At 54.1% G+C, this 22152-nt stretch overlaps 11 protein-coding genes across 11 annotated transcripts; 4 read left to right on the plus strand and 7 right to left on the minus strand.

The window, feature by feature from the left end:
- The first annotated feature begins 139 nt into the window (after positions 1–139).
- On the plus strand, positions 140–3004 carry P153DRAFT_365219 (DHS-like NAD/FAD-binding domain-containing protein). The gene has a single exon (XM_033667780.1). It carries the CDS (start codon positions 594–596, stop codon positions 2661–2663), a length of 2070 nt encoding a protein of 689 aa, XP_033526030.1. The 5' UTR covers positions 140–593; the 3' UTR covers positions 2664–3004.
- A 164-nt stretch (positions 3005–3168) lies between these two features.
- Positions 3169–4808, plus strand: P153DRAFT_429892 (1-phosphatidylinositol phosphodiesterase precursor; the record flags this gene model as incomplete). The annotated part of the gene is made up of 2 exons (XM_033672802.1): positions 3169–4759; positions 4803–4808. The coding sequence occupies exons 1-2, from the start codon at positions 3365–3367 to the stop codon at positions 4806–4808; spliced, it is 1401 nt and encodes a 466-aa protein (XP_033526031.1). The 5' UTR covers positions 3169–3364.
- A 5-nt stretch (positions 4809–4813) lies between these two features.
- Positions 4814–6928, minus strand: P153DRAFT_365220 (uncharacterized protein). Its single transcript, XM_033667781.1, has 2 exons — positions 5824–6928; positions 4814–5773 (listed from the first exon to the last, which is right to left on the minus strand). The coding sequence occupies exons 1-2, from the start codon at positions 6766–6768 to the stop codon at positions 4922–4924; spliced, it is 1797 nt and encodes a 598-aa protein (XP_033526032.1). The 5' UTR covers positions 6769–6928; the 3' UTR covers positions 4814–4921.
- An 87-nt stretch (positions 6929–7015) lies between these two features.
- Positions 7016–9155, minus strand: P153DRAFT_394962 (RNA methylase family protein). The gene is made up of 2 exons (XM_033671354.1): positions 8930–9155; positions 7016–8821 (listed from the first exon to the last, which is right to left on the minus strand). Exons 1-2 carry the CDS (start codon positions 9044–9046, stop codon positions 7478–7480), a joined length of 1461 nt encoding a protein of 486 aa, XP_033526033.1. The 5' UTR covers positions 9047–9155; the 3' UTR covers positions 7016–7477.
- A 383-nt stretch (positions 9156–9538) lies between these two features.
- Positions 9539–10179, minus strand: P153DRAFT_394963 (uncharacterized protein; the record flags this gene model as incomplete). The annotated part of the gene is made up of 2 exons (XM_033671355.1): positions 9539–10024; positions 10078–10179. The coding sequence occupies 2 exons, from the start codon at positions 10177–10179 to the stop codon at positions 9539–9541; spliced, it is 588 nt and encodes a 195-aa protein (XP_033526034.1).
- Positions 10180–11117: 938 nt separating this feature from the next.
- Positions 11118–12125, minus strand: P153DRAFT_374453 (Thioesterase/thiol ester dehydrase-isomerase; the record flags this gene model as incomplete). Its single annotated transcript, XM_033669515.1, has 2 exons — positions 11118–11893; positions 11954–12125. 2 exons carry the CDS (start codon positions 12123–12125, stop codon positions 11118–11120), a joined length of 948 nt encoding a protein of 315 aa, XP_033526035.1.
- A 696-nt stretch (positions 12126–12821) lies between these two features.
- On the minus strand, positions 12822–14527 carry P153DRAFT_383743 (Tim44-domain-containing protein; the record flags this gene model as incomplete). The annotated part of the gene is made up of 2 exons (XM_033670272.1): positions 12822–13497; positions 13548–14527. 2 exons carry the CDS (start codon positions 14525–14527, stop codon positions 12822–12824), a joined length of 1656 nt encoding a protein of 551 aa, XP_033526036.1.
- Positions 14528–14602: 75 nt separating this feature from the next.
- On the plus strand, positions 14603–15712 carry P153DRAFT_365223 (translational machinery component). The gene has a single exon (XM_033667782.1). It carries the CDS (start codon positions 14762–14764, stop codon positions 15410–15412), a length of 651 nt encoding a protein of 216 aa, XP_033526037.1. The 5' UTR covers positions 14603–14761; the 3' UTR covers positions 15413–15712.
- P153DRAFT_286851 (DUF862-domain-containing protein) lies at positions 15562–16416 on the minus strand (the record flags this gene model as incomplete). The annotated part of the gene is made up of 2 exons (XM_033663494.1): positions 15562–16032; positions 16078–16416. 2 exons carry the CDS (start codon positions 16414–16416, stop codon positions 15562–15564), a joined length of 810 nt encoding a protein of 269 aa, XP_033526038.1.
- A 540-nt stretch (positions 16417–16956) lies between these two features.
- On the plus strand, positions 16957–18778 carry P153DRAFT_365225 (GTP-binding protein-like protein YchF). Its single transcript, XM_033667783.1, has 4 exons — positions 16957–17096; positions 17162–17233; positions 17282–17767; positions 17961–18778. Exons 1-4 carry the CDS (start codon positions 17022–17024, stop codon positions 18507–18509), a joined length of 1182 nt encoding a protein of 393 aa, XP_033526039.1. The 5' UTR covers positions 16957–17021; the 3' UTR covers positions 18510–18778.
- Positions 18779–20082: 1304 nt separating this feature from the next.
- Positions 20083–21370, minus strand: P153DRAFT_200427 (uncharacterized protein). The gene has a single exon (XM_033662487.1). The coding sequence runs from the start codon at positions 21258–21260 to the stop codon at positions 20487–20489; it is 774 nt and encodes a 257-aa protein (XP_033526040.1). The 5' UTR covers positions 21261–21370; the 3' UTR covers positions 20083–20486.
- Positions 21371–22152: the final 782 nt, after the last annotated feature.

A 22152-nucleotide genomic window follows, 5' to 3' on the forward strand; every position in this document is an offset into this window, starting at 1 on the left:
CATCGGCACGCACATCATATGGCCTACCGTCCCTGCGGTAACAGTAGATGTTGTTTTGGTCGGGGTCCCTGGGGCTTGGCTTTGTTCAAGGTCTAACGCTCCCTCGGGCATTCTGTCATCGACCACGATCTCCAACCTCCTCCTCACTTGGCCCACGCCCGCATCACCGAGCCAACGCGCCTGCCGTCAACGCGCGCTTGCCCCATTTTTGTCGCGCTATTCGAGTCGTCGCAGTCACAATGTCATAGGTGCAGCTCCCAGTCCCTGCGGCCTTCCTCAACCGGCGTTCCCACGGCAGCGACGCACACGCCCTGTCGAACGCTCCCCAGCACCACGACAACGTCTACACGTCGTCACGTCGTCACGTCTGCACATCTACACGTCCCCAACGGGTCGCTGGTCAGCTAGAAAATATCGTGCATACGTGCGGGGCCTGAGCGCGATTTCTGTCCCGTGCTAGAGCTGCAATCGTAGCCGCAGCATTGCCCCAAGCTCGGTTGGCTCACGACGTTGCTCACCGCAGCCCAACCCACGCGTTGTCGCTTCCTGTTCTCGAACACGCCCCAACACACGACGACCTTCCTGCCTTCACCATGGCTTACCGCGCCCCCCACGGCGAGCCAAGCTCTCCGCTGAGCTCTTTACCTCCCTCCTCTCCTCGCGACGACGCTGCTTCCGACTCTGAACTCTCCGAGCCTCCCGAGTCGTCTCCTGAGCCCGAGCAATCCTTCGCTAAACGGCGCCCATACCCATCGCCAGCCAAACGGCGCTCGTACCCGTCCCCATCTTCGTCTCGACGCTCGTCTGCGAAGACGTCACCTGCGCCCGAGAACATGCCTTCTCCGCCCCCAAGCAACGACGAAGACCCGCGTCCGTCCAAGAAGAGAAAACTCACAGACCCAAAAGAGCGCACCACCGAGTACCTTGATCTTTCGGGCGACGTCGCCGACGAGGACATGCCCCAGCTGGCGCGCTTGCTGAAGGTGCTGCACACGAAGCGTAAAATTGTGGTCATAGCGGGTGCGGGTATCTCGGTGTCGGCAGGCATTCCCGACTTCCGATCAGCTACCGGCTTGTTCAACACCCTCAAGAAGGACCACAAGCTCAAGTCGTCTGGCAAGGACCTGTTCGACGCCTCTGTGTACCAGGACGACACGTCCACGTCGACTTTCCACGACATGGTGCGGACCTTGTCCCAGCAAACAAAGTCTGCGCAGCCTACCGCCTTCCACCAACTGCTCGCTACCCTAGCTCAAGAGGGGCGTCTAATGCGACTATACACCCAGAACGTTGATGGCATAGACACATCACTCCCTCCCCTGAATACTCAAGCCCCTCTGCCCAAAAAGGCGCCTTGGCCTAAGACCATTCAGGTGCATGGAGGCCTCGACCATATGGTTTGCTCCAAATGCAATGTGCTGTCGCCCTTCGAATCTGAGATATTCAGCGGGCCCACTCCGCCTTCTTGTCCAAAGTGCGAGGAGGAAGACAATGTTCGCCTGGTTGCAGAGAAGCGCAGCCACGGGATTGGACGACTCCGACCTCGCATGGTGCTCTACAACGAACACAACCCCGACGACGAAGCTATTGGGTCTTGCGCGACTACCGACATTCGTTTACGACCCGACGCTGTGATCGTGGCTGGCACCACGTTGAAGGTCCCTGGCGTGCGGAGGATAGCTCGGGAAATGTGCAAAACTGTGCGCGACAGACGAGACGGTGTTGCCGTCTGGATCAACAACGATCCAGAACCTTTGGGCAAGGACCTTGAAGATGCTTGGGATCTGGTCGTCAAGGGACCATGCGATGAAGTCGCGCGTCATGCAAACATGCGGAAGTGGGATGATCCAATGGATTATAAGGAGGTTTCAGAGGAGGACATGAAAAAGGCCAAGGAAAGACAAAGGGCAGATGTTGTTATTGGCACTCCCCGGAAGATGGGCGTCCTTCGAAATGCAGGCCATTTGACGCCCGGTCAAAGCCCACGCGTTGGGGCTCGAATGATGCTCAAGCAAGAACCGACAACTCCATCGAAGAATAGGACAAAACGGAAAGCTGGCACACAAATGGATCTCTTTGGCAAACTTGACACCAAGTTGCCTGCAAAAGCACCCGGAAAGCGGCAACCCAAGAAAGCAACGGGCACTAAGGGGAAAGCGAAGAAAGATGTCAAGAAGGACACTCCAGCTATCAACAACGTCTTCAGGGCTTCGAAGAACACTACCAGGCCCGCCGCTAAACTGTTGGACAAAACCTCCAACCCTATGCTCACGACCTTGCCGCTCCTACCTATCCAGTCGAAATCGGAAAATGACAACGATACCATTCACGTTGAGAAGAGACCGACTCCGGCTACTCCCAAAAGAAGGACGCGACTGACAAAGCTCAAAGATGGAATCATGGTGCCCTTGTCGGACGCTGATCCTCGCAACAATTGCTCACCAAGGGGCCCCACTCCCGAACCCTTCACGCCAAGAGGTTCGCCAGTCAAGACCCGCACGTCTGGTATTACTACGCCCAGCAAACAACTACAGGAGGAAGCGGAATTTGCATTTGCCAGGTCTTCAACAAGTGACTCTCGTCCCTCTACCGCTCACTCAGAACGGGATATGATCGTAAAGCCAGGTTCTGTCCCTCATGGTATGAACAACATTCTGTGCTAGTATTTTTCGGCATTTCTCGGCGTTGGAAACTTGTCGTCCCTCGGGACAATTCCGCAATCGGTGGTTGTGAGACGGTTGCATATAAGGCGTTTTTTATTGTCATACCAGGCTGTATGAGTAGTAATTCTTTCTCGGGGCATTTGTGTTTTCTACTTGTAGCTGCAGAATACCCGGGCAACCCTCTAGAGAGCAGGATATGCAATTGAGGTCCCTAGTCGCATGCTAAATAGGTAGTGCGTTGGGTAGCGTAGCGGTAACAGCAACTGAGGCTGCTATCATTGATCAATAAGAATTGTTATCTTAGATTGGGTTGCTCTGCCTTTTTTGAAACCACGGTGATGTGTTTGGATGAAACGATTCATCGAAACATCGTGGATCCCATGTAAATTTCGAAACTGAAGAATATAACTACGTTGTGGACGCGTGCCTTTCCAGGATATTGTAGTCTTGGCATGCGCTTTCGCCGTTGCGTCTGTGAACGGCTTCGTCATCATTTTCTATCTCATCGGACAACACTCGTTGTGTGCTTGTACTCTGCTTTCCGATTTCGTGTTGTTTCCCGGCGGCATCGCCACTACCTTCCTTTGCTGTGTTTATCTTGTTGCGACCATCTCAGTTCAACAATAACCTCCTCCAGTTATCACAACAAAAAGCTCAATATAAACTGCTGCATATTTTGAAAGAGTTGGAAACTGCTAGCAATGACTCCGCCACTGGCTGTGCGCAATCTGACATCTACTCCGATCGTAATAAAACGCGTTGAGCGGTTCGAAGATCCGAATACATTACAGTCAAAGGCCAGTGGTCATTTCTCTGGATCAAAACATACTACATCGATCGCTCCGTCCGCTCCCCAACTTGGCAAACATGCAAATTCTTTCCAACATCGAGACTTGGACATCGCATTGGCACCTTTCGAGTCGTACACGTTGACCCATCCAGGACAGGAGCAAGACCAAAATGCCTCCATACTATCCAGCACGACACTCCGGCTCACCATAGAATCACCAGACGGTGGCCGATATCGCATCGACACAAACCCTTCGTACACGCAAAAGTCCTCGCAATCCTTCACCCCTCTTTCCCCCAACCCACCAACAAGCTACACAGCGCTCTTCCACCCCTCCATCCCAACAGCCCACCTCACAATCCACACCAACCACCTCCAAGACTACCGAAAATGGATGTCCACGCTCCCCGACACGCTCCCCCTCTCCGCCCTCAGCATCCCCGGAACGCACAACTCGCACACGCACCACCGCGCCCTCCCCTCAGTCCGCTGCCAAGTCGTCGATGTAAAAACACAGCTGGAAAACGGCATCCGCTTCCTCGACATCCGCGTCCAGCCCGCCCACGCCACGGACACAACTAAAAAGGATCTCTACCTCGTGCACGGCGCCTTCCCTGTTAGTCTGACGGGGGCCAAGCTCCTCGCGCCCCTCCTGCAGATCTGCTATGCGTTCCTCGCCCGCCACCCCAGCGAGACCATCATCGTCTCGCTGAAGCGCGAGGGCGTCGGCGCAGCAACAGACCAGCACCTCGCCCGCATCCTACAACAGCACTACTTCGCCCCCCACGCCACAAACTGGCACACCAGCAACACACTCCCCTACCTCGGCGCCGCACGCGGAAAACTAATCCTCCTCCGCCGCTACCACACCGAAGACACAGCAGACCCACCCGGTCTCGACGCAACATCCTGGCCCCACAACGCCACCCACGCCCTCCTCCCGGAACCCAACATCTGCATCCAAGACTTCTGCGAGATCATGGTCCCCGCCGCCATCGCGCTGAAAGCCACGTACGCGAATGAGCATCTCGTGCGCGCCGCGGGAGCTATACATCATATCCCCGGTGTGAATACGGATTTGCGACATCCGGTGCCGATGGAGGCGCTGTATTTGAATTTTCTGAGCGGGAGTAATTTTTGGAAGGTTGGGTGTTGGCCGGGGAGGATTGCGAGGGTGGTGAATAGGGGGGCGGAGGAGTGGGTTTGTGGGGGGTTTCATTTGGAAGCTGAAGGGGAGGGGGAGGGGAGTGAGGTCAGGAGGGCGGGGACGGGGGATGGGAGTACCGGGGTGGTTATTATGGATTGTGTAGGTGAGGGCGGGGACTGGGATTTAGTGCATTTGATAGTAGGGTTGAATATGGGAGTTCTGCTGAAGTCGAAATCCTATGTATAAACATTCGGCATCTCCTTGTACGCTATATATTCTATACATGTATAATTACATACAACATCGACAGCAACACGTCGTCTACTTCCCAATCCGCGACACGCTGTCCCGGACTTGCTTGGCCTCCTCCCTCACCATGGCACCGACATCCACCGTCGTGCCCTCGACGCCAGTCCGCTCCTGCACACTATCTTGCCCTTCCCCTACTGTATCCAACTTCTTCCCATGCCACCCCGTCGCCCTCATGTACCCAGCCACACTGACACCAACGAACATGCCTCCAAAGTGGCTCGCGTGGTCCATAGTACTAACCTTCTTCTTCTTAAGCGCGCCATGTAATTCAGCAGCAACAAACGCGCAGAACAGCACCTTGGGCCAGAAGGACACGCTCTGGTCCTTGACGAAGGGGATCTGTATGCGCTCCTGCTCAGTCAACAAGCAGTAGACAGCCGACACGCCCCACAGCGCAGCCGAAGCGCCGACGGAATGGGCAGCGATATTGCCGCGACCAAGGTTCGCCCAGTACAAGCTAGCGAGGGTGCCGACCGCGCCGGCGCTGAGATACGTGCCCATGAAGACGCCGCGGCCGACGAGGTCGTGACACACGGGGCCAACGAGACACAGCATCATCATGTTTGCGAGGAAGTGCTCGTACTGGACGTGGGAGAAGACGTTGAGGATGGCCTGGACGGCGCGCGGGTAGCCCGGGACGTGCATGAAGTAGCGCGTCATGAGGGGCCAGAGGGGCATGATGCGCCAGGCGATTGCGACGGCGCCGTTGAGGGCGACCAGGGTGCCGATTGTGGCGAGGGTCGGGGAGAGGTCGGGGAAGATGCGGTAGGCGGGCGCGGGCGGGGCGTAGTTGTAGGCGAAGGCGGTGGAGAGGGCGACGGTGAGCAGGACGAAGGCGGTCATGGGGTAGAGGCGTTCGGACTGGTGGTGTTTAGCGCTGGGCAGAGAGGAGGCGGTTGGGGAGGACGTACGAGGGTGGTCTTGGAGAGCATGTCCTGCTCATCTTCGAACGTCGTCTCGGACTTTTTCTGGTACGCCACCAGCTCCTCCTTGCGGCGGCTGACCTGCTCGCGGCCGAACACATCGACGTAGGCCGTCTGGCCCGGCTTCATGAGCTGGGTGCCCGTCGGGGTGCGCACCCACTCCCCGCTGGCGAGCTTCTCCTCCATCTCGCGCTCCTTGGCCTCCTTCTCCTCGGCCTTCTTGGTCACCTCCTCCAGCCGCTGCCGCCGCTTCTCCTCGATGTTGCGCTCGAACTGCGACTTGCCGACATGCAGTATGCCGATCCTCTCCCCGTCGCGCTCCTGGCGCAGTCGCTCAGCCTCCTCTTCCTCCTGCATCTTCTCGCGGAAGGCGCGAGCGGGGTCCTTGTACTTGGACTCTGTCTCGGGGTCGGCCAGCCAGAGCTCGTACGAGATGCGGTTGGCCTCCTTCTCGGCCCATTCCTCTGCCGCACGCGCCTCGTCGATGGGGTATTGCTCGCGCAGCCACTCGAGGCCCCTAAGGGCCGTGTCGCGGTTCACGTGCGTGTACTGCTTGCCCAAGTTGTCGACGCCGTAGTCGGCCAGCGAGCCGGCGGTGCGGCGGTGGTGCAGGATGCGCAGGACATTGTTGCCGTCGGTGGGCGAGAGCCGGCGGCCGAAGATGCGTTGCACGGTGCTGTCATTGACGCGGCCGTCGGGCAGCGGCCCTATTTGCACGGTGCGCTTCTGGTGCTTTGGGTTCGTGGGGTTCTGTGGCGGGTCTATGACTTTGGCGGAGAAGCGGGAGGTGTGACTGAAGGCGCGACATTGCATCCGCCGTGTGCCGTGTGACTGTATCAGCGAGAGTATGCGCGACCGTGGGGCTTGCTCGACGTGTGCGGAGGTACAGAATCGCCGCGCGAGTGCGACGCCCGTGGGTCGTAAGAGGGACATTGTGTGCCCCGCGCCCGCTCACTCCTGGCGACCAAGAAGTGACCTGTCTTGTTAATTCGATGTCCTTTCGACTGTTCGTATCCGCCAGGCCAACAGGTACATGATTCGCGGGGCGTCTGGTAGCAGCACGCACTTGCATGACATGCCCAAAAACTTCGGCGTCTCGGAGGTGAGCACAGACACCTCCGCCAGACTTCCTTCACAGCATCGTCGTTGCTGACATGACTTTTCTTTCATACACAATCGAGAAACACATCACGTCTTACATGCACCCACCATCGAATTCATGGCTTTTCGATTCTTCTATCGCTGTTATGGATTCTGTTCGTCTTGCCTCATGACTTCGTTTTGAGTGAACATGAACTTCAGCAACCACCACTGTCTGTCACTATATTCGTGATTCGGGTCTTCCAACCATCGTATCTTATGACTCTTGACCCTGACGTCACAGGTGTGATACGCGTCGTCCAGATACTCTTCTTTGGTCTTCGAATATGACCTTCATCAACGCCATTGCTCTTGAATTGCGTTCAAACGCATCGGGTATACGAGGTTGGCGAGTCGAATCACTTGAAATTGTGTTACACCTTCTTCAACAGATGTGACTCGATTGGAAGCACAGTCGAGACGTTGAGTTCGAGCGTGGTCGTTTGCTCGCCAGTTGGAAAGTAGTGACAATACGCTCAGGCGATTACACCCCAGACAAGCATCATTCCAAATGTATATCCTCTGTCTTGCCCTCAGTTGAAGGATCGGACAACTTCCCGTTAGTCCCATCGTCCGTCTTCATCCTGATAAACTCCTTCTTCATCGTCTCGAATTCCCTAAAGCCCTCAAAGTACTTCCTGCGGAAATCGTTCAGCTCGCTAGCCCTCTTTCCCTTCTCATACTCCCTCTTCACAGCCTCCAGTGAACCCTCCGGTATCTCAGATTCGCGCAGCCGTCGATACGTCAGCAGCCTTCGTGACCACTTATTGAAAGCTTGTACGCAGACCGATTCGAGTTCAAGACAAGGATGGCTGGGTATGATCAGCTCGATATCCTCGTCATTTGCCGTCGGCATCCACATGCTGAGCCGCGCATCCTCAACAAGGGTAGCGACAGCGAAAGCCAGAATATCGTCAAGAAGCGCCGTGAACGAGTACGGCTTCTTGGGCGGAATGTACCCCGGTTCCTTATATTTATCCTCATGCGTTTTCTTGCGCGAGTCGCCGAGCCCATCGCGAGTACCAAGGACTTTGAGGCCTTCGCGGATACCGTACGGTGGGTCGCAGACGATGCCGTCCAGGTAGCCGGTTGTGTAATCGTTGTCGCGCGGCAGTATCCGTAGTGGTGTATTCGTCAGGTCCGAGACAAAGCCACCGAGGTATTGGGCCTCCATGCCGTACTGCTTGAAGTTGCCAACAACGTCTTTTTTGCCGGTTTGCCCTCTCCTGGCACTACCTCCTGTGCCTCGAATAGCACGGCCGTCGATGTCACTTCCACATACGACGGCCCCGAAGTGAGCGCACGCCACAGGGAAACCACCAGTGCCCATGAAAGGATCGTAGAATAGCTTGCCGGGTGCCGCATGTGCGATATTTGCTGTCAAGAGGGCCAGTTCAGCGTCCATGGAAGTAGTGCTAATATAGTGCCTCTTCTTCAGATCGTACGTTTTCTTGGCATCGTTGCGTTTCGACTCTGCAACAAGTCTTCCAAAGTACATGTACTTTGCTTCAGACACATCTAAATCGTAGTCTTCGAAGACGCGGAATGAAGCATCGGGGTCCCGCATCCGTGGCGGTCCTTTGAATCCAAGGTAAGAAAAGGAATCGATAATGGCGCGCTGATCAGCGGTAGAATGCCCCCCACGAAACCCCTCCACTGTGAAGCGGAACGAACCAGAGCTGTACTGTGGCCATTTGGAAGCTGACGTGTCACGGATCGATTGATGAAGTGCATCATACGTCGAGCCTTGACCCCACAGCTCGTAGATACCTTGTGATAATATACTGCGGGTGATGACCTCTCGTGCTGCCGAGTCGGAGGGTAGACGGACCAAACAGTATGGAGACTAAGAAAGTTAGGGAAAAAAACGAAAGTGACGCAAAAATGTAGAAATAAAAAATGCGACTGAGAAGTTTGTGAAGTATTATTGACTGAAATCAAGGAGTGCACCTACATCTTCTTCATACCTAACAAACTCCAAAGCAACCCCAGCTAGATTAGCCAAAGCCCGCAGTTCAGCTTTCCGAAAACTCTCGTGCGCTTGCGCGAGCCTGACAAGATATTCTGGCATGGTGCAGAAGTGGTGGCGCGTCTGTTGCCGACGTGGGGTTGGATGGTCAGGTCAAGTAGATTTAACTTGCAACTCAATCTGGTATCGGCATTGCAAGCACCAAAAAGCGATGTCCTGTCTATTCTATGAGGGGTAGTCACGGTGAGTAACTTGGGGAAGGAGAAAAAACAGTGGGTCGTCAGGGTTCACATTGCCATTGGACTCGCTAAAATCTTCCACAGCCCTTGTACCGTCTCGACCATGCTGTGGGGACGTCTTCTGGACTTCAAATGTGGTCGATTGAGGAGCTAGTCACAATATCGCTGTTTTTCAGGGAATGTTCGACTTTTTGAAGTGTCTTTCGACTTGTAGAATCAAAAAATTCTTGAGATTAGTTGGTCGAGTGCTGTATATTCACTCCCTGCCGGTTTCCCACCCTATCAACTGACGCATGACAAGATACATTGTATCCAACCCCCCTCCCCCCTCCTCAACCCCAACCCAGCAAGCCACCTAAACCCTCTCCCCATGCGACATAGAAGAGAAAGCATACCCACACTCATAATACCCCGCTTTCCCCACATCATCAGCAGGATTATAGTCCCAAAACACCGCCTCCGAACAAACATTACACATCGACACCTCTCCCAGAATCCACATGCACTTCTCCCACACCTCCTCCAAGCACTCAGTCTCCTCCCCGGGTCTGAACTTCACCCACCACAGCTCCCCCTCGAATTCGTCGAAGAGGTAGAATCGATCTCTGGCGTCTCGTAGGAGGAACCGCTGTGCACCCTTGGGCTCGCGGAGAACGGGGAGGAGGCCTTGGATGTTGTATTCATCGGGGAGGTTCGGCTTCAAGGGGTTGAAGTATGTATCTAGAGATAGATCGTCGGGATCGTTCGACCAGGTGAACATGCGGGCGTTCAATGGGGATAGCCTCACGTATTGGAGTTGCTTGGGCGCTTTGGGTTTGTCTTGCGTCGTGGGGTTTTCGTCCTGGGTTTGTATAAGCTGCTGCTTGTGACTAAGAGTGTACACTCAGGACTTACCAGCGCTTCTTCAGACGACGGGTCGGGACTGCGCAGATCCTCGGCTTCTGCTGAAGTACCGTCTGACTTGTTTTGGAAATCTGGTGGTGGGAAATATGCCATCTGTCTTGGGAAACCTCCTAGGCTCTAAAGACGGTTCGTTGAGAAACTGGCTGTCTCAAACAAGATTGCGTTACTCACTTCTTCAGATAGAGGATGGCGATCCGACAACGTGAAGCAGGAAGTCGATCGGTACTGATGTCTAAAGAGACGTGCGAAGTGAGAGCAGCTGTGAGATTTCATCCTGAGTATAGCCGTGCAAGTGAATCATTTGATAACCAAATTGTGAGTCATGATGGAAGTTTGGTTGGCTACCCAATTTTCAATTCTCTGAGCATCGCACTCACGATACGTGATTGTCGGTCGCTGTGGCATATATCTGGTAGTCTACCACAGGATTTGCTGTTCATTACGTTCCTCATCTGAGCTCAACGAACGTCACTGGTCTCCTTTATATCTCTCGAATTGCACTGACCTACAACTAATTTTTAAACAGCTAGAGAGGGTTGTCGCGAGTCCTTCCCAGAATGAAGTCCCGGGATTCAAGTTTCAAAGCCGTTGTCGATCCGAAACACTCACGCGGCGTCCAGTCACGGAACAGAACAGTTTCCATTTAGGTTCGCTTTAGACTCGATCAAAAGGAACTCGAGGGTTTTCACCATGCCTTCGCGCTGCAATACTTCTTCAGTACAAAAGAACTCGTCTTTATGTGGTGACAACTGATGGTGTAGTGGCACAATATGGTGAGTTGATGCGTTGTATTCGTCACTGCATTCTTTCTTTCCATCATTGAATCAACGTAAACCACACGTAGAATCCAGACACATACGTTTACAGTCCAGTCACAAAACCGTTCCGTCTATATGTCCGCCCAAACCAAAAATACAAGACACATAACCGATTCCACGACCCGATTCTAAGCCCATCAAGATCTGCCACCACTGCACGATTAACTCCAAATACGCCATTTTATGCCTTACTCCCCCACCACATAACAACCCCTAAACCACAACCCTCTTCAAGTGTTGCGCCTGCCTTGGCTCAATAAACAATGCCTCCCCCTCGGTAAGCACAATCGGTTTCTCCCCCTGACTCTCATCGACCAGCGTCTCCAACCGGCCCTTGACCCACGCCTTCCTGCCCTCGACCTTTGTTGTCTCAGCCCGCAACACAACGACCTGCCCCGCCATACACGGCGCCTTGTAATCGATCTTCAAGCTCGCCGTAACAGCAACCTTATTCGGGAGCGCAGGGAAGCAGCACCGCGCGAGCCCTTCGTCAAGCAATGTAGCAAGGAGCCCGCCATGCACGATACCGGGGTGTCCGCACAGCGCCGTGCCCAGGTACTGTATGCTGACGAATTTGCTCCCGTCTTCGGTGGAGAACTGCAGTGGTGGGACGGCGATCTTGTCAGGCCCCAGGAGCGTGCCGCCTGTCAGGTTTTGCGCTTTTAATGGCTCGGGGATCTTGAGGTGCGGGCGCGAGGCGATGTATTTGTTGTCTGCGAGTAGGGATTTTGTGAGCGGGTGCGCGAAGATTGCGGCTTCGATTGCGGCGATCTCGTCGGTCGGGGGCGTGAAGAGGGTGAGTGTTTCGGCGTCGGTGGGCGGGTTCGCAATGTCGCGGAGGGACTCGAGGGCGGGGGCGCCGGCCATGGTGAAGCCTGCTACGAAGGTGACGAAGGTGAGGGCGAGGGCGAGAGGGAGTCGAATGTAGAGGGGGCGTTTGGTATCTGGTTTCGGTGGTGGTGGTGGTATGGTAGTTTGGGGATTTGATGCTTTAACGGTTGTTAGATATATCGCTCTCCAAACTACAGTACAGGATTATCAAGACTCACAAGCACTACTCTGCCACCGTATCTGTCCAGTTATCCGTGTCTCTCCTCTCCATCTCGGAACTCCAGACTCTTTTATACGGAACCCGCCGACATCGCGCCGGAGCGGCGCAATGCTCCTTTTCGCAAGACAGAGGCCCACATGTCTCGATAAGGCGAATCTTGCGGAAGCCATGCTAGCAAAGAGATCTGGGCCGCTAGAAAGTCTTGCGTGAGTCGGTGAACACGATATCACTGCAAAGAAAACGGCGCTCGGACCAGTTTTTCGGAACGTAACTGCAATGCCTCGGCTGGACAAAGTGTCATGTTTGGTCAGTTTGGTGCAGATGATAAACTTGGCTTGAAGCCTTGGAGGAAGAAAATTGCAAAGGGAAAAGATTGCGAGTCTTGATGGTTTGGTCGTATCTGGCAGATGTATTACCAATAGTTGGCATAGGTGCACAAAGATAGGGAAAACATGACAGTACTGCGTACTGATCATGCCATTTCCATTCCACCTTCTCTTCTTTACACGTACTTCGTCTAACACATGAATCATATACAACCCAGGTCTCACACCTCTCCAGCCCACACATCCTCTTCAAAACATCTACATACTATACATACAGAGTGGGGAAGTGCAGCATCATGTCGAACGCCAGTCCTTTCCGACCACAGCGTCCGTCTAGTCACTTCCAAAACGAGAGGCAAGATCATCCCTTGGCTCATAAAAAGGGGAGTATGGTAAAACAGTCGAAAGTTGGAACAAGTTAAAGTTCCGGAAAAGAACTTTTTAGACGCCAGTAGATGCCGTGTGTAGAAGCAATCCGGTAACGCAAAAATTCGTGGAAAACATTTGTTGGTACAATTGGAGCGCGATGGTGTGAATCGATCAGTAGTAGTCCCTGGCGCTCTTCTGGAGTTCAATCAGTCTCCAACCCCTGGTCTCAGGGTTGTTGACATCCTCTGGTATCCGCGTCACACCGATGGCGTATGTGACCTGCTGCACCTTGTCGTCCATGCCCGAAGCCAACTCGCCCGACTTGGCGTTTTTGTAGACGTGCACCTCCTGTGTCCTGCACGTGAGGATGAAAACGGGGATCTCCCCAGGCTCAAGCAGCTTGGCGTTCAGGACATCCACACCACGAATATCAACAATCTTTCCGTCAGATTTGAGGCCAGCAGCCTGGTACTGCTGCATCAGCGCCGCGTAGACAGAGTACTGTGCTGCCGACAGCCACTGCTTCAGCACTTCGATGTCGCCCTTGACGTAGGCGTCCAGGACTTCGGGAAGGATGTACTCGCGCATTTCAGTCAGGAAGGGCTCCATCTGGAAGTTGGGGTCCATCTCCCGGAACTTCTTAATGACCAAAGCTGTCTCATTCTCGGCGAAGAAGCCGGAGATGCGATCGGAGATGCTGCGGGCGGTTGAAATGAGGGCATTGTCGGATTCGTTGTAGACGGATTTCATACTGAAGAAGCCCTGGGCGAGTTTGGAGGTATCCTTCCATTCCCGCCAGATCTCCTTGTATTTGGCGTCCTTGTGGAGGGTGACGTTCGTGCCGGCCCTGATTTCAGTTAGTAATGCGCAATTCAAAGCTTCGAAAGGCAATCGTACTCCGGATCTTCGACCAAGGGCCCAGAGGGCTTACCCCCAGTCCGCTCTAGTTCGTTGAGCTCTCTCAGCTCCCTCCTCTTCCTGCGTTCCTCTTTTTCTGTCCAGCCTCCATATCGCGACGAGCTTCCGTCATCGATAGTCTCCTGAACGGCCTTGAATGCCTTTGTCTCTCGCACTGGTCGAGTCGCATATTCGAGCCCAGTTCCAGTAACTCTAGCGGCTGCTCGAACACCCTTGACCGGCATTGTGTCCCACGTCCATGCTGCGCCTTGACCGACAGCCCGCCCCGTTGCCTTGAGTGCCTCTGCAGTCTTTGTCTTAGCCTCATCTGTGACCTGGCGAGCCTTTTGAACAGCGGGGTTCTGAGTGAAGTCGTGCACCGAGCCGGACAGCTGCTTTGTAGAGTCGTTCCACTCCTTGGAGGCTTGGAATTCTTGCTGCAGAGTCTCGGTGAAGACCTGCCAGGGAGTCTTGTCGCCATGGGGTGGAGGTGGTGGGGCGTCCTTCTTTTCTTTCTTTTCACCCTCCTCGCCTTCCTTCTTGTCGCCGGCCTCTTCCTCGCCAGCCTTCTTTTCCCCGTTCTGCCCTTCCTCCTTGGCCTTGTCACCGGCTGCCTGCTCCGAAGTCGGAGATTCCTTGGGTTCCCGTGGTGGCTCAGGCTCCTCTGCTACAGCCTTCTTCTTCTTCTTCTGTGCCTGCTGACGTAATGCGGTCTGGGAGGAAAAGTGGCGGGCATATGCGGAGGAAGTGCGGAAGAGGATGTCCTGCGGCAGGAATTCACTCCGCAGGTACTGGAATGGGGATGGTAGTGAGGTTTTCAAAGGGAGGGATGTGTGTATCGCTGGTTGCCGCGAGATGGAAGACGCTGTGGATAACTGTCTGTATGCAGCTGTTCGTGCGCTCAAAGGTAATGCGGCGGCCGATTGTGTGCTGCCGCAACGTGCCCTGGCGGCGAATGTGCTTGATGTTGGAGGCCTCATGCTCTTGCAATTAGTAAAAGTAGATTTATGAAACCAGGACGGGAATGAACCAGGTCAAGAAGACGTCGTGTCGAGGATTTGCCGCGGCGAGGAAAGAGCAATCCATCCAATTCTTTAGACGCTCGGACCAATTCTTCTGACGCTCATCGTCAACTTCGCAACGACGACTTCCCCTCGCCTTCGACCAGCCCTCTGAGCCTCAGCTGGGGGACCATCACCAGTTCTACCGTCAACATGGCCAGCAAAACCGGCCTCGGCGCCTTCCGCTCTCTCAAGTCGACCATCTGCGCCTCCTGCTTCCACACACAATCCCTCCGACCCTTCTCGCAGTCGACCCGCACGTTGGCTCCCCCATTCGGATCCAAGCAGGCCAAGGCGCCACTGAATCTCGACTCGATGCTCAGCAATGTGGACCAGAACTTCATGCAAGCCTCGCCAGACTACTTCTCGAACCTGATCCCCGGCCAGAGCGGCGGCATGCGCAACCTGGCTATCAAGGACTGGGCCGAAGACGACCGTCACAAGCTGCACATATACTCGCACAAGCACAACACGCACATCACACTTGCGAACCCGAAACGCGATGCGCTGATCTCGGTCTCATGCGGGAATATTGGCTTCAGGAAGGCTGGAAGAGGGACGTATGATGCTGGGTACCAGCTTGCGGCGTTTGTCATGAGCAGAATCCAGGACAAGGGCTTGCTGCCGCAGATTCAGAAGCTAGAACTGATCTATCGGGGGTTCGGGTCAGGGAGGGAAGCGGTTACGAAGGCGATACTGGGTACTGAGGGGAGGAAAATTAGGCCGCTGATTGTGAAGTTGTCGGATTCAACGAGGCTGAAGTTTGGTGGTACGAGGAGCAAAAAGCCGAGGAGATTGGGTTGAATCAATTGCGAGTGGGACTTCAGCTTGTTTGTAAAATATGGCATCATCAGGTGTATGGATATTTTGGAACACATGTCAGCATAGGAGCATGTGCGATGCGACAATTCGTACATATTGACGAATGAGATGTAATGTCAATGTGCGGCAAGTCATTTCAGATTCTTTGGCAATGGCGCTCTCTCCGCTGTCGGCAGCGTCCTACCACTGCTGTCGGTTTCTTTGACGTCGACCAACCGGGGTACATTAGGTTTGGACGTATACCGAGGATTCCCTCTTGCGCCTCCTTGCTCACCTCGACCACTGCCACCAGAAGAGCTCGCGTCTTCCCAATCTGCCTCGTCTGCAGCTGCACGCTGACGTCTTTGCCGATCGTGCTGTAGCATAGACGCTCTTTCGTCTTCGAAGTCCTCGTCAAGGAGCTCTCCATCCGCAGTATCATAATCCGGTGGATCAATCCATTCCCGTGGCACAACGCATGGGAGAGCTACGCCTATACTAGCAGCGCGATTTATCCAGGCCGGAGCGGCGTGGCCGGTGAGTTTCTCGCAGAGGTAGGAAGTGAAGTGGTTGCAGTTCTTAGTGAGCAGATTGTATGAGGTTCCTTGGAATTGTTTAGAGGCCTGGCACTTGTTAGCTCGGCGCGCGCAAACTGCGCAGTGCCATACCTCTTGTATAATCTCCTCCATCTCTTCCGGCGACCGAAATGCGAAGCCGTGTAGTACTGCTTGCCTGAAGGTTCCGCCTACCGGCTCCTGTCCTGGCTTTGTCCAATACACGCCAGTCAGGTCCCGCCGGTCATGGCCACCATATGCGTATTCTTTGTCGCCAATAACAACACCAGTGTGTAGGAGAGAGCTGCCGATTGTCCATAATACTGTCGCAACTTTGCCGGGGGGAAGGAGGTCGTAGACGTTTATGGTGATGTTCGTCTTCTGTAGTGATAGTGTACTGCGATGGTTTCCCGAACTTTTGCGGGACGGCTTTGGGCGGGTAGAAGAAGACATTCTGCGCGAGGTTGTGTAAACAGGTCAAGCTGCTGTACCAGGTGCTGCGTTCAGTATCGTGTGTCGCAGTGGGACAGGGTATTAGAGGATCATAAAGCTTGGAAACGGATGCGCTGGAACGCTTGGAGGAGATGAGGGGGTATGAGGGAGTAAAGATGAGAGAGCGAGACTGGCTCTTCAAGGGTATCTTAGAGCGAACGAGGCGAGACCAAGGTGAGGTGTTGAGATGTGAATGGGCAACGACATCATAGCCGGGCTCTCAGATGACCCTGGTCGCGCAGCTTCCGTTCTCGGCACGCTAGCTTAGCGCGGCGGCTTACCTCAAAAATCGACTTGCAGCAGATCCAGCCAAAATTCTGCACCCACAACCAACCAAGGAATTGACTGGAGAGCTGGCTGCGCAGTCATCTCTCCGCCCCTCCTTCATCACGCCCCCCGCCAATTCTCTCACCTTTTCTTTCTCTTCTTTGATACCCACTCTTTGCCGTCAAGCAGCAAGCACTGCTAGCCCGTTTTCTACTTCATTCCGCTTCTCTCTGCAAACGCAGAGTTTTTGCATCACCCACACCACAGTTCGCACTTACGCGAGCGCAAAAAAGAAGAAGATGCCTCCCAAGAAAGCCGTCAAGGAGGAGAAGGTCCTTCTCGGACGGCCGGGTAACAGCCTGAAGAGCGGCATCGTGAGTGAGAGCCCTGCGCTGCTGTCAATTGTCACGTTCTCACATTGTCTAACAGTAATCGCCAGGTTGGCCTAGCGAACGTCGGTAAATCGACTCTCTTCCAGGCTATCACCAAGTGCTCTCTGGGCAATCCTGCCGTAAGTTGCCTTTGCATTCCCATGCAAGGTTTGCGCTGATCTCTGTAGAACTTTCCCTATGCCACCATCGACCCAGAAGAGGCTCGCGTCATCGTCCCTGATGACCGATTCGACTTCCTGTGCGACATGTATAAGCCCAAGTCAGTCGTGCCTGCCAACTTGACTGTCTACGACATTGCTGGTCTCACGCGTGGTGCTTCTACTGGTGCTGGTCTTGGAAACGCTTTCTTGTCGCACATCCGGGCTGTCGATGCTATCTTCCAGGTCGTTCGATGCTTTGACGATGCTGAGATCATTCACGTGGAGGGCGATGTCGACCCAATCCGTGACTTGGACATCATCGCCGAGGAATTGCGCCTCAAGGATATCGAGTTCACCGAGAAGTCCCTCGAGAAGCTTGTCAAGGAGACACGGAGAGGTGGCCAGAGCTTGGAGATGAAGAAGCTGAAGGAAGAACAAGCCACCGTCGAGAAGGTTCTCGCCATGCTCAAGGACGGCAAAGATGTCCGAAAGAACAACTGGTCGCCAAAGGAGGTATGTACATGCTCTTCTCTCGCACTCCCCTTCCTGTTACAAGATGACAAAGAGCGATTGCTCTATAATCCCAGCTCTTTGATGTTCCCGTAACGCCGGAACGTTCTGAAAAGACGTCCATTTTCTGATTAACTCGCATCCACTTCATTTTATACCAGAGTTGCTTTGCGAATCTCTGCTTACGGATCGCTAGGTCGAACACATCAACCCCCTCTGGCTCCTTTCTGCCAAGCCTGTTGTCTTCCTTGTCAACCTTAGCGAGAAGGATTACATTCGCCAGAAGAACAAGCACCTGCCCAAGATCGCTCAATGGGTCAAGGAGAATGCCACTGGCGACCCAATCATCCCCATCTCTGTGCAGTTCGAAGAGCGTCTTGCAGCTTTGTCCGACGCAGAGGTAGCTGAGGAGTGCAAAACCCTTGGAACAAGGTCTGCGCTTCCCAAGGTTGTCCTCACGATGCGCAAGGCCCTTGACCTTGGCAGCTTCTTCACAACTGGTACAGATGAGGTCAGGCAATGGACGATACGGAACGGCACCAAGGCACCACAAGCCGCTGGTGTCATTCACGGTGACTTTGAAAAGACCTTCATCCAAGCTATCGTGTATAACTACAACGTGCTGAAGGAGGAGGGAGACGAAGCAGGTGTTAAGGCGAAGGGCAAAATCATGACCAAGGGCAAGGAATACGTTGTCGAGGACGGTGACATCCTGCTCATCAAGGCTGGTGCGGCGAAGGCATAGGTGGTTCCAAGCCTTTTACTGCAGAACTGGGTTGTTCCCTCCAGTCGTCGAGACGTTGGGATATCATCATTATGCTTATGAAGAGCTTATGAAGAGCTTACGAATCTGGCAATGCGCCATATGAAAAGCAGATAGCCTGCGATGTAAATGAATGAAAAGACATGCCAGTTCCAACTTATTACCATTGTCTTCTTAAGCGTCGCGCTCGTCTACCTTATGTGAACTATTCAATAACCTGCATTTGATCTATATTCTGTCCGCTCCAATGCGAGCAGCATGCCACAAATGTTGATCATGAAGACGTTCGCAACGCATTCTCTTCACATATATTCAGATATGACCGACCTCCCTAGTGGAGAGCCGAGTGTCGCACAAAGGAGGAGCCGAAACCAATTCTCCCGCACTCAGATATAGACGAGACGTTTAACAAGCAAGCGAGCCGCACGAGTCGCACGAATTGGCCTGTCGAACCACGACAGGGACTGTTTCACCTACACCTAGGTAGGTACTGCCAGCCAGCAGGGCCCGCCCTCGACGCTAGGCAACGCGTTATGGGGTCGTGGGTGCGCGTCTGCGTATGCGTCTATTGCGTGCAGATGTAGATTTTCAAGGACGAAATGCTTTTGCCGGGATTGATGCGGGGATGTCTGGTACGAGGAGATGGCTTGCGAGGAGGAGGGTGTTTGGGGTTGGCCGTGCGTTTGTATCAAGTCAGGGTTGGGGATGGGGATGGGCAATGGGTATGGATGACGCGCGGCTCGTTGTGTTTTATATCTTATGAATGGAAAGAGTTGGTTATACCTAGCAACACAAGTCCACACGACATGGTAATCTACTCGAGGCGTCAGCCAGTGTGCATTCCTTCTTTTCGCAGCAGCACGATGCTCGTTCGGAGATTTTTCGTGCCGTAGGTGGCGTGCCCGTCAGGCACGGACATGGCGGGATCAACGAGTGTTGATCGGTCGCGGGATGGGAAAATAGTCCTTGACAGCACTGAGGTTTCCCCAAGGAGATAGTGACATGTCTAGATCTGTCAGCTCGATGGTGGCGGTGGCGGTCGTGGTGGCCGTGTTCGTGCTCGTGTTCGGGAGGCGCAGCAGGGCCAAAAACTAAATATGTATACGGACACGCCGTTTGCATTTCAAGCTGGGCTTTGTTGTTGTACTGCATGTCAGCTGCAGGGCGTGTGGTTTTCGTTGGTCTGGTTGGGTCTAGTGGGTTGTGTTCGAGATCTTGGTGTTGGCAGTGAATGATTGTTGGTGTGGTGGTAAAGTTTGAGGAAGACAGAAAGTGTACTCATGAACTACTTTCTCCAAGCCGTCGTTCTATCATCGTAATATGTGGTAGAGGGACCTTGGTTGTGTAACATACGCGTTAGGCGAATTTGTTTCTAGTGGTAACGGTGGGAGAATGCCGGACTGATTAGCGGTACCGATGTCTACCTTTGTCCTGGGTAGATGACGTGCTTACTGCTGATTGAACTACTGGAGTTCCAAGTGGTTAGATTGAGGGCTAACTATTTTGGCCATTGCGTAGAGACTACCTAGTAGACTTCTGACTGTGACTCACCATTGGACGAACAGTGGTTGGAGTACAAAGGCTATGTTTGATGGTCCAGTCATGTCTTGCATCCTCGCTCAAGCACATAAACTAGCACTGCACATCGCCTCGGTAGCTCGTTCTTCAGTGACTTGTCTGGGCGCATAAACTTGGAGGAATGACACCAGGCTTGGCTATATCGGTTACCTGGGTAGTAACACCTAGAAAAAGGATAGCACAAGACTCGTCTGAATAGCAAGCTACCCCGTAGAAAGAACAGGCGGATACATGTACGAATGTAACCTTGAAGGTATCCGTCTGCGGATGCGGTTGGCCAACACAAACTGCATATTTGTTGTGGATCTATGGGTTATCACTTGGATCCCAAGCTTCGTCAACACGGAAATAACCGTTTGATCGTCGAGGCGAGTCGGGCTTTCATAGCGATAGTCGCACACAGATGGGATGATCTTGCATGTCGCTGGCTGATAGATTTTCTATGGGGTAGAGGTATCCACACGAATGTGTTCGGGGTGCAAGCACCTTACTTGACGCCCAACTATGTTTTTGAAAGCAAATATGTTCTGCTTCTGCAGAGTTTCGGGAAGTGTGGTCGTGGGAGCCGTTGTGTTCAGAGATGAGTAAGGCTTGGTCAGTCGATTCTGTTTCATGCGTTGGTCGAGTGGATTGGTAGATCCACAGGTCACTCGAGCTGAGCGCGCGCCTCAAAATCACGATAATGCCGTCACGCTCACCCTCGGCGAATCGCTGTGCTGGGGGGTGTGATGGGTGTCCTAGCTTCGGGAAGGTGTTGACGAGCGGCAATGCGCCATGCTGGACGTTCAGCAAGTAGGTAGCACGAATCGGGAACAAACAATCGAAGGCGTCTATGGTTGCCGGAAAGTTCGCCCACACACATGGCCAGTGTGCGATGCTTCGGGTCACACTACTGCATGTGTGCTGAGGAGCGATGGCTAGCACAGACAGGTCGGTCGGTGCATAACAAAGGAATCTTCTACGTGGGATCAGGGTGCTGCTCGGCTCCATACCCGTGACGGCAAGGCGCGTCCAGAGAGGCAGGCGCAGGCGGTCTGCTTGATTCGTACCCACTTGCGGTGTAGAAGGAGCGGGAAATGATGGTGAACCTTGCTGCTGTGGTCCTGTCGGGGTTTCAATTTCATTTGGCAGTCTCGGGTGCGAAGGCCAGTACATGTACGTCGGGCGACATGCAGCAGTGACTTGGTCGTTTGTTTACCTGCAGGCGTGGCGACGGCGTCGACTATCGCACGCCGTTGACCCCGCATCAGCTGGCACATTTCACCAGGTCCATCGGGCCGCCAGTCACAACGAGGCGGGCATGCCAGTGTTCCGACAATGGCTTGTCTGTTCGCTGCAAGGTACGCGAGCTAAGCGTAGAGCCCCGTCTGTGTGGTTAGCCCCGATCTGCATCGGCCTGTCATTGGCCTTGCCCCTGACAGATTCGTGTGCATGGTCCGCTCCCAGTCTCAGGTCGCCGCTTAGCCCACGCCCGTCCCAAGCCAGCCCCTTGTGCGACCACGGGCGGACCTCGAGTAGCCTGCGCTGTCGAAACTCTCCTTCGCCCACGCTCGCTGTCTTTCCCAGTCGCCGCCGACGAGTGTTTGGATAGCCTTGATTGAACGGCATCAATTCTTGCTCACCGCTGTGCTGTGCTGCTTCCTCTCTTTTTGCCCTGCCCCTCTACCGCCTCACGCCTCTTTGACAGAGGACCGCTCTGTCACTCCAGCCTCCCCGTCTCCATTCTATAGCGGGTCCAGCACCACCGTCGCCATCACGCTCGATACTTGTCTTCGCCTCGAGTACGTCTAGCGCGTTACCAGGCTCTATGCCAACACTAACACTGCTCTTCACTGTAGCCCACCTTCCTCACAAGTCTGTGGACGCGACCAGTCCACGTCCATTCGTTCCTGCCCTTCTCGATCCAACCTCCATTTGCGCTTATTCCCAGACACCATCCACTAGTTTCCCCTCCGTCATGAGCATTTTTCTGGAACAATAGTCGTCTGTCAATTGGTCTTCTAGATACCTTGAGCTTGAACTCAGGTCTCCACACACTCGCTCATCC

The sequence above is a fragment of the Dothidotthia symphoricarpi genome (assembly GCF_010015815.1).
Source record: "Dothidotthia symphoricarpi CBS 119687 unplaced genomic scaffold P153scaffold_6, whole genome shotgun sequence".
Classification (NCBI taxonomy): Eukaryota; Fungi; Ascomycota; class Dothideomycetes; order Pleosporales; family Dothidotthiaceae; genus Dothidotthia; species Dothidotthia symphoricarpi.

Excerpts from the sequence above, each read along its gene's own strand:
- P153DRAFT_200427 (XM_033662487.1), bottom strand. The coding sequence starts at position 21,260 with ATGTACTGGCCTTCGCACCCGAGACTGCCAAATGAAATTGAAACCCCG.
- P153DRAFT_365223 (XM_033667782.1), top strand. The coding sequence starts at position 14,762 with ATGGCCAGCAAAACCGGCCTCGGCGCCTTCCGCTCTCTCAAGTCGACC.
- P153DRAFT_365225 (XM_033667783.1), top strand. The coding sequence starts at position 17,022 with ATGCCTCCCAAGAAAGCCGTCAAGGAGGAGAAGGTCCTTCTCGGACGG. Across the intron at positions 17,234-17,281 it reads GCTCTCTGGGCAATCCTGCC|AACTTTCCCTATGCCACCAT; the intron begins GTAAGTTGCCTT and ends TGATCTCTGTAG. Across the intron at positions 17,768-17,960 it reads ACAACTGGTCGCCAAAGGAG|GTCGAACACATCAACCCCCT; the intron begins GTATGTACATGC and ends ACGGATCGCTAG.
- P153DRAFT_365220 (XM_033667781.1), bottom strand. The coding sequence starts at position 6,768 with ATGTCCCTCTTACGACCCACGGGCGTCGCACTCGCGCGGCGATTCTGT. Across the intron at positions 5,774-5,823 it reads TGCTCTCCAAGACCACCCTC|TCCGAACGCCTCTACCCCAT; the intron begins GTACGTCCTCCC and ends AAACACCACCAG.
- P153DRAFT_394962 (XM_033671354.1), bottom strand. The coding sequence starts at position 9,046 with ATGCCAGAATATCTTGTCAGGCTCGCGCAAGCGCACGAGAGTTTTCGG. Across the intron at positions 8,822-8,929 it reads TTGTTAGGTATGAAGAAGAT|TCTCCATACTGTTTGGTCCG; the intron begins GTAGGTGCACTC and ends TAACTTTCTTAG.
- P153DRAFT_365219 (XM_033667780.1), top strand. The coding sequence starts at position 594 with ATGGCTTACCGCGCCCCCCACGGCGAGCCAAGCTCTCCGCTGAGCTCT.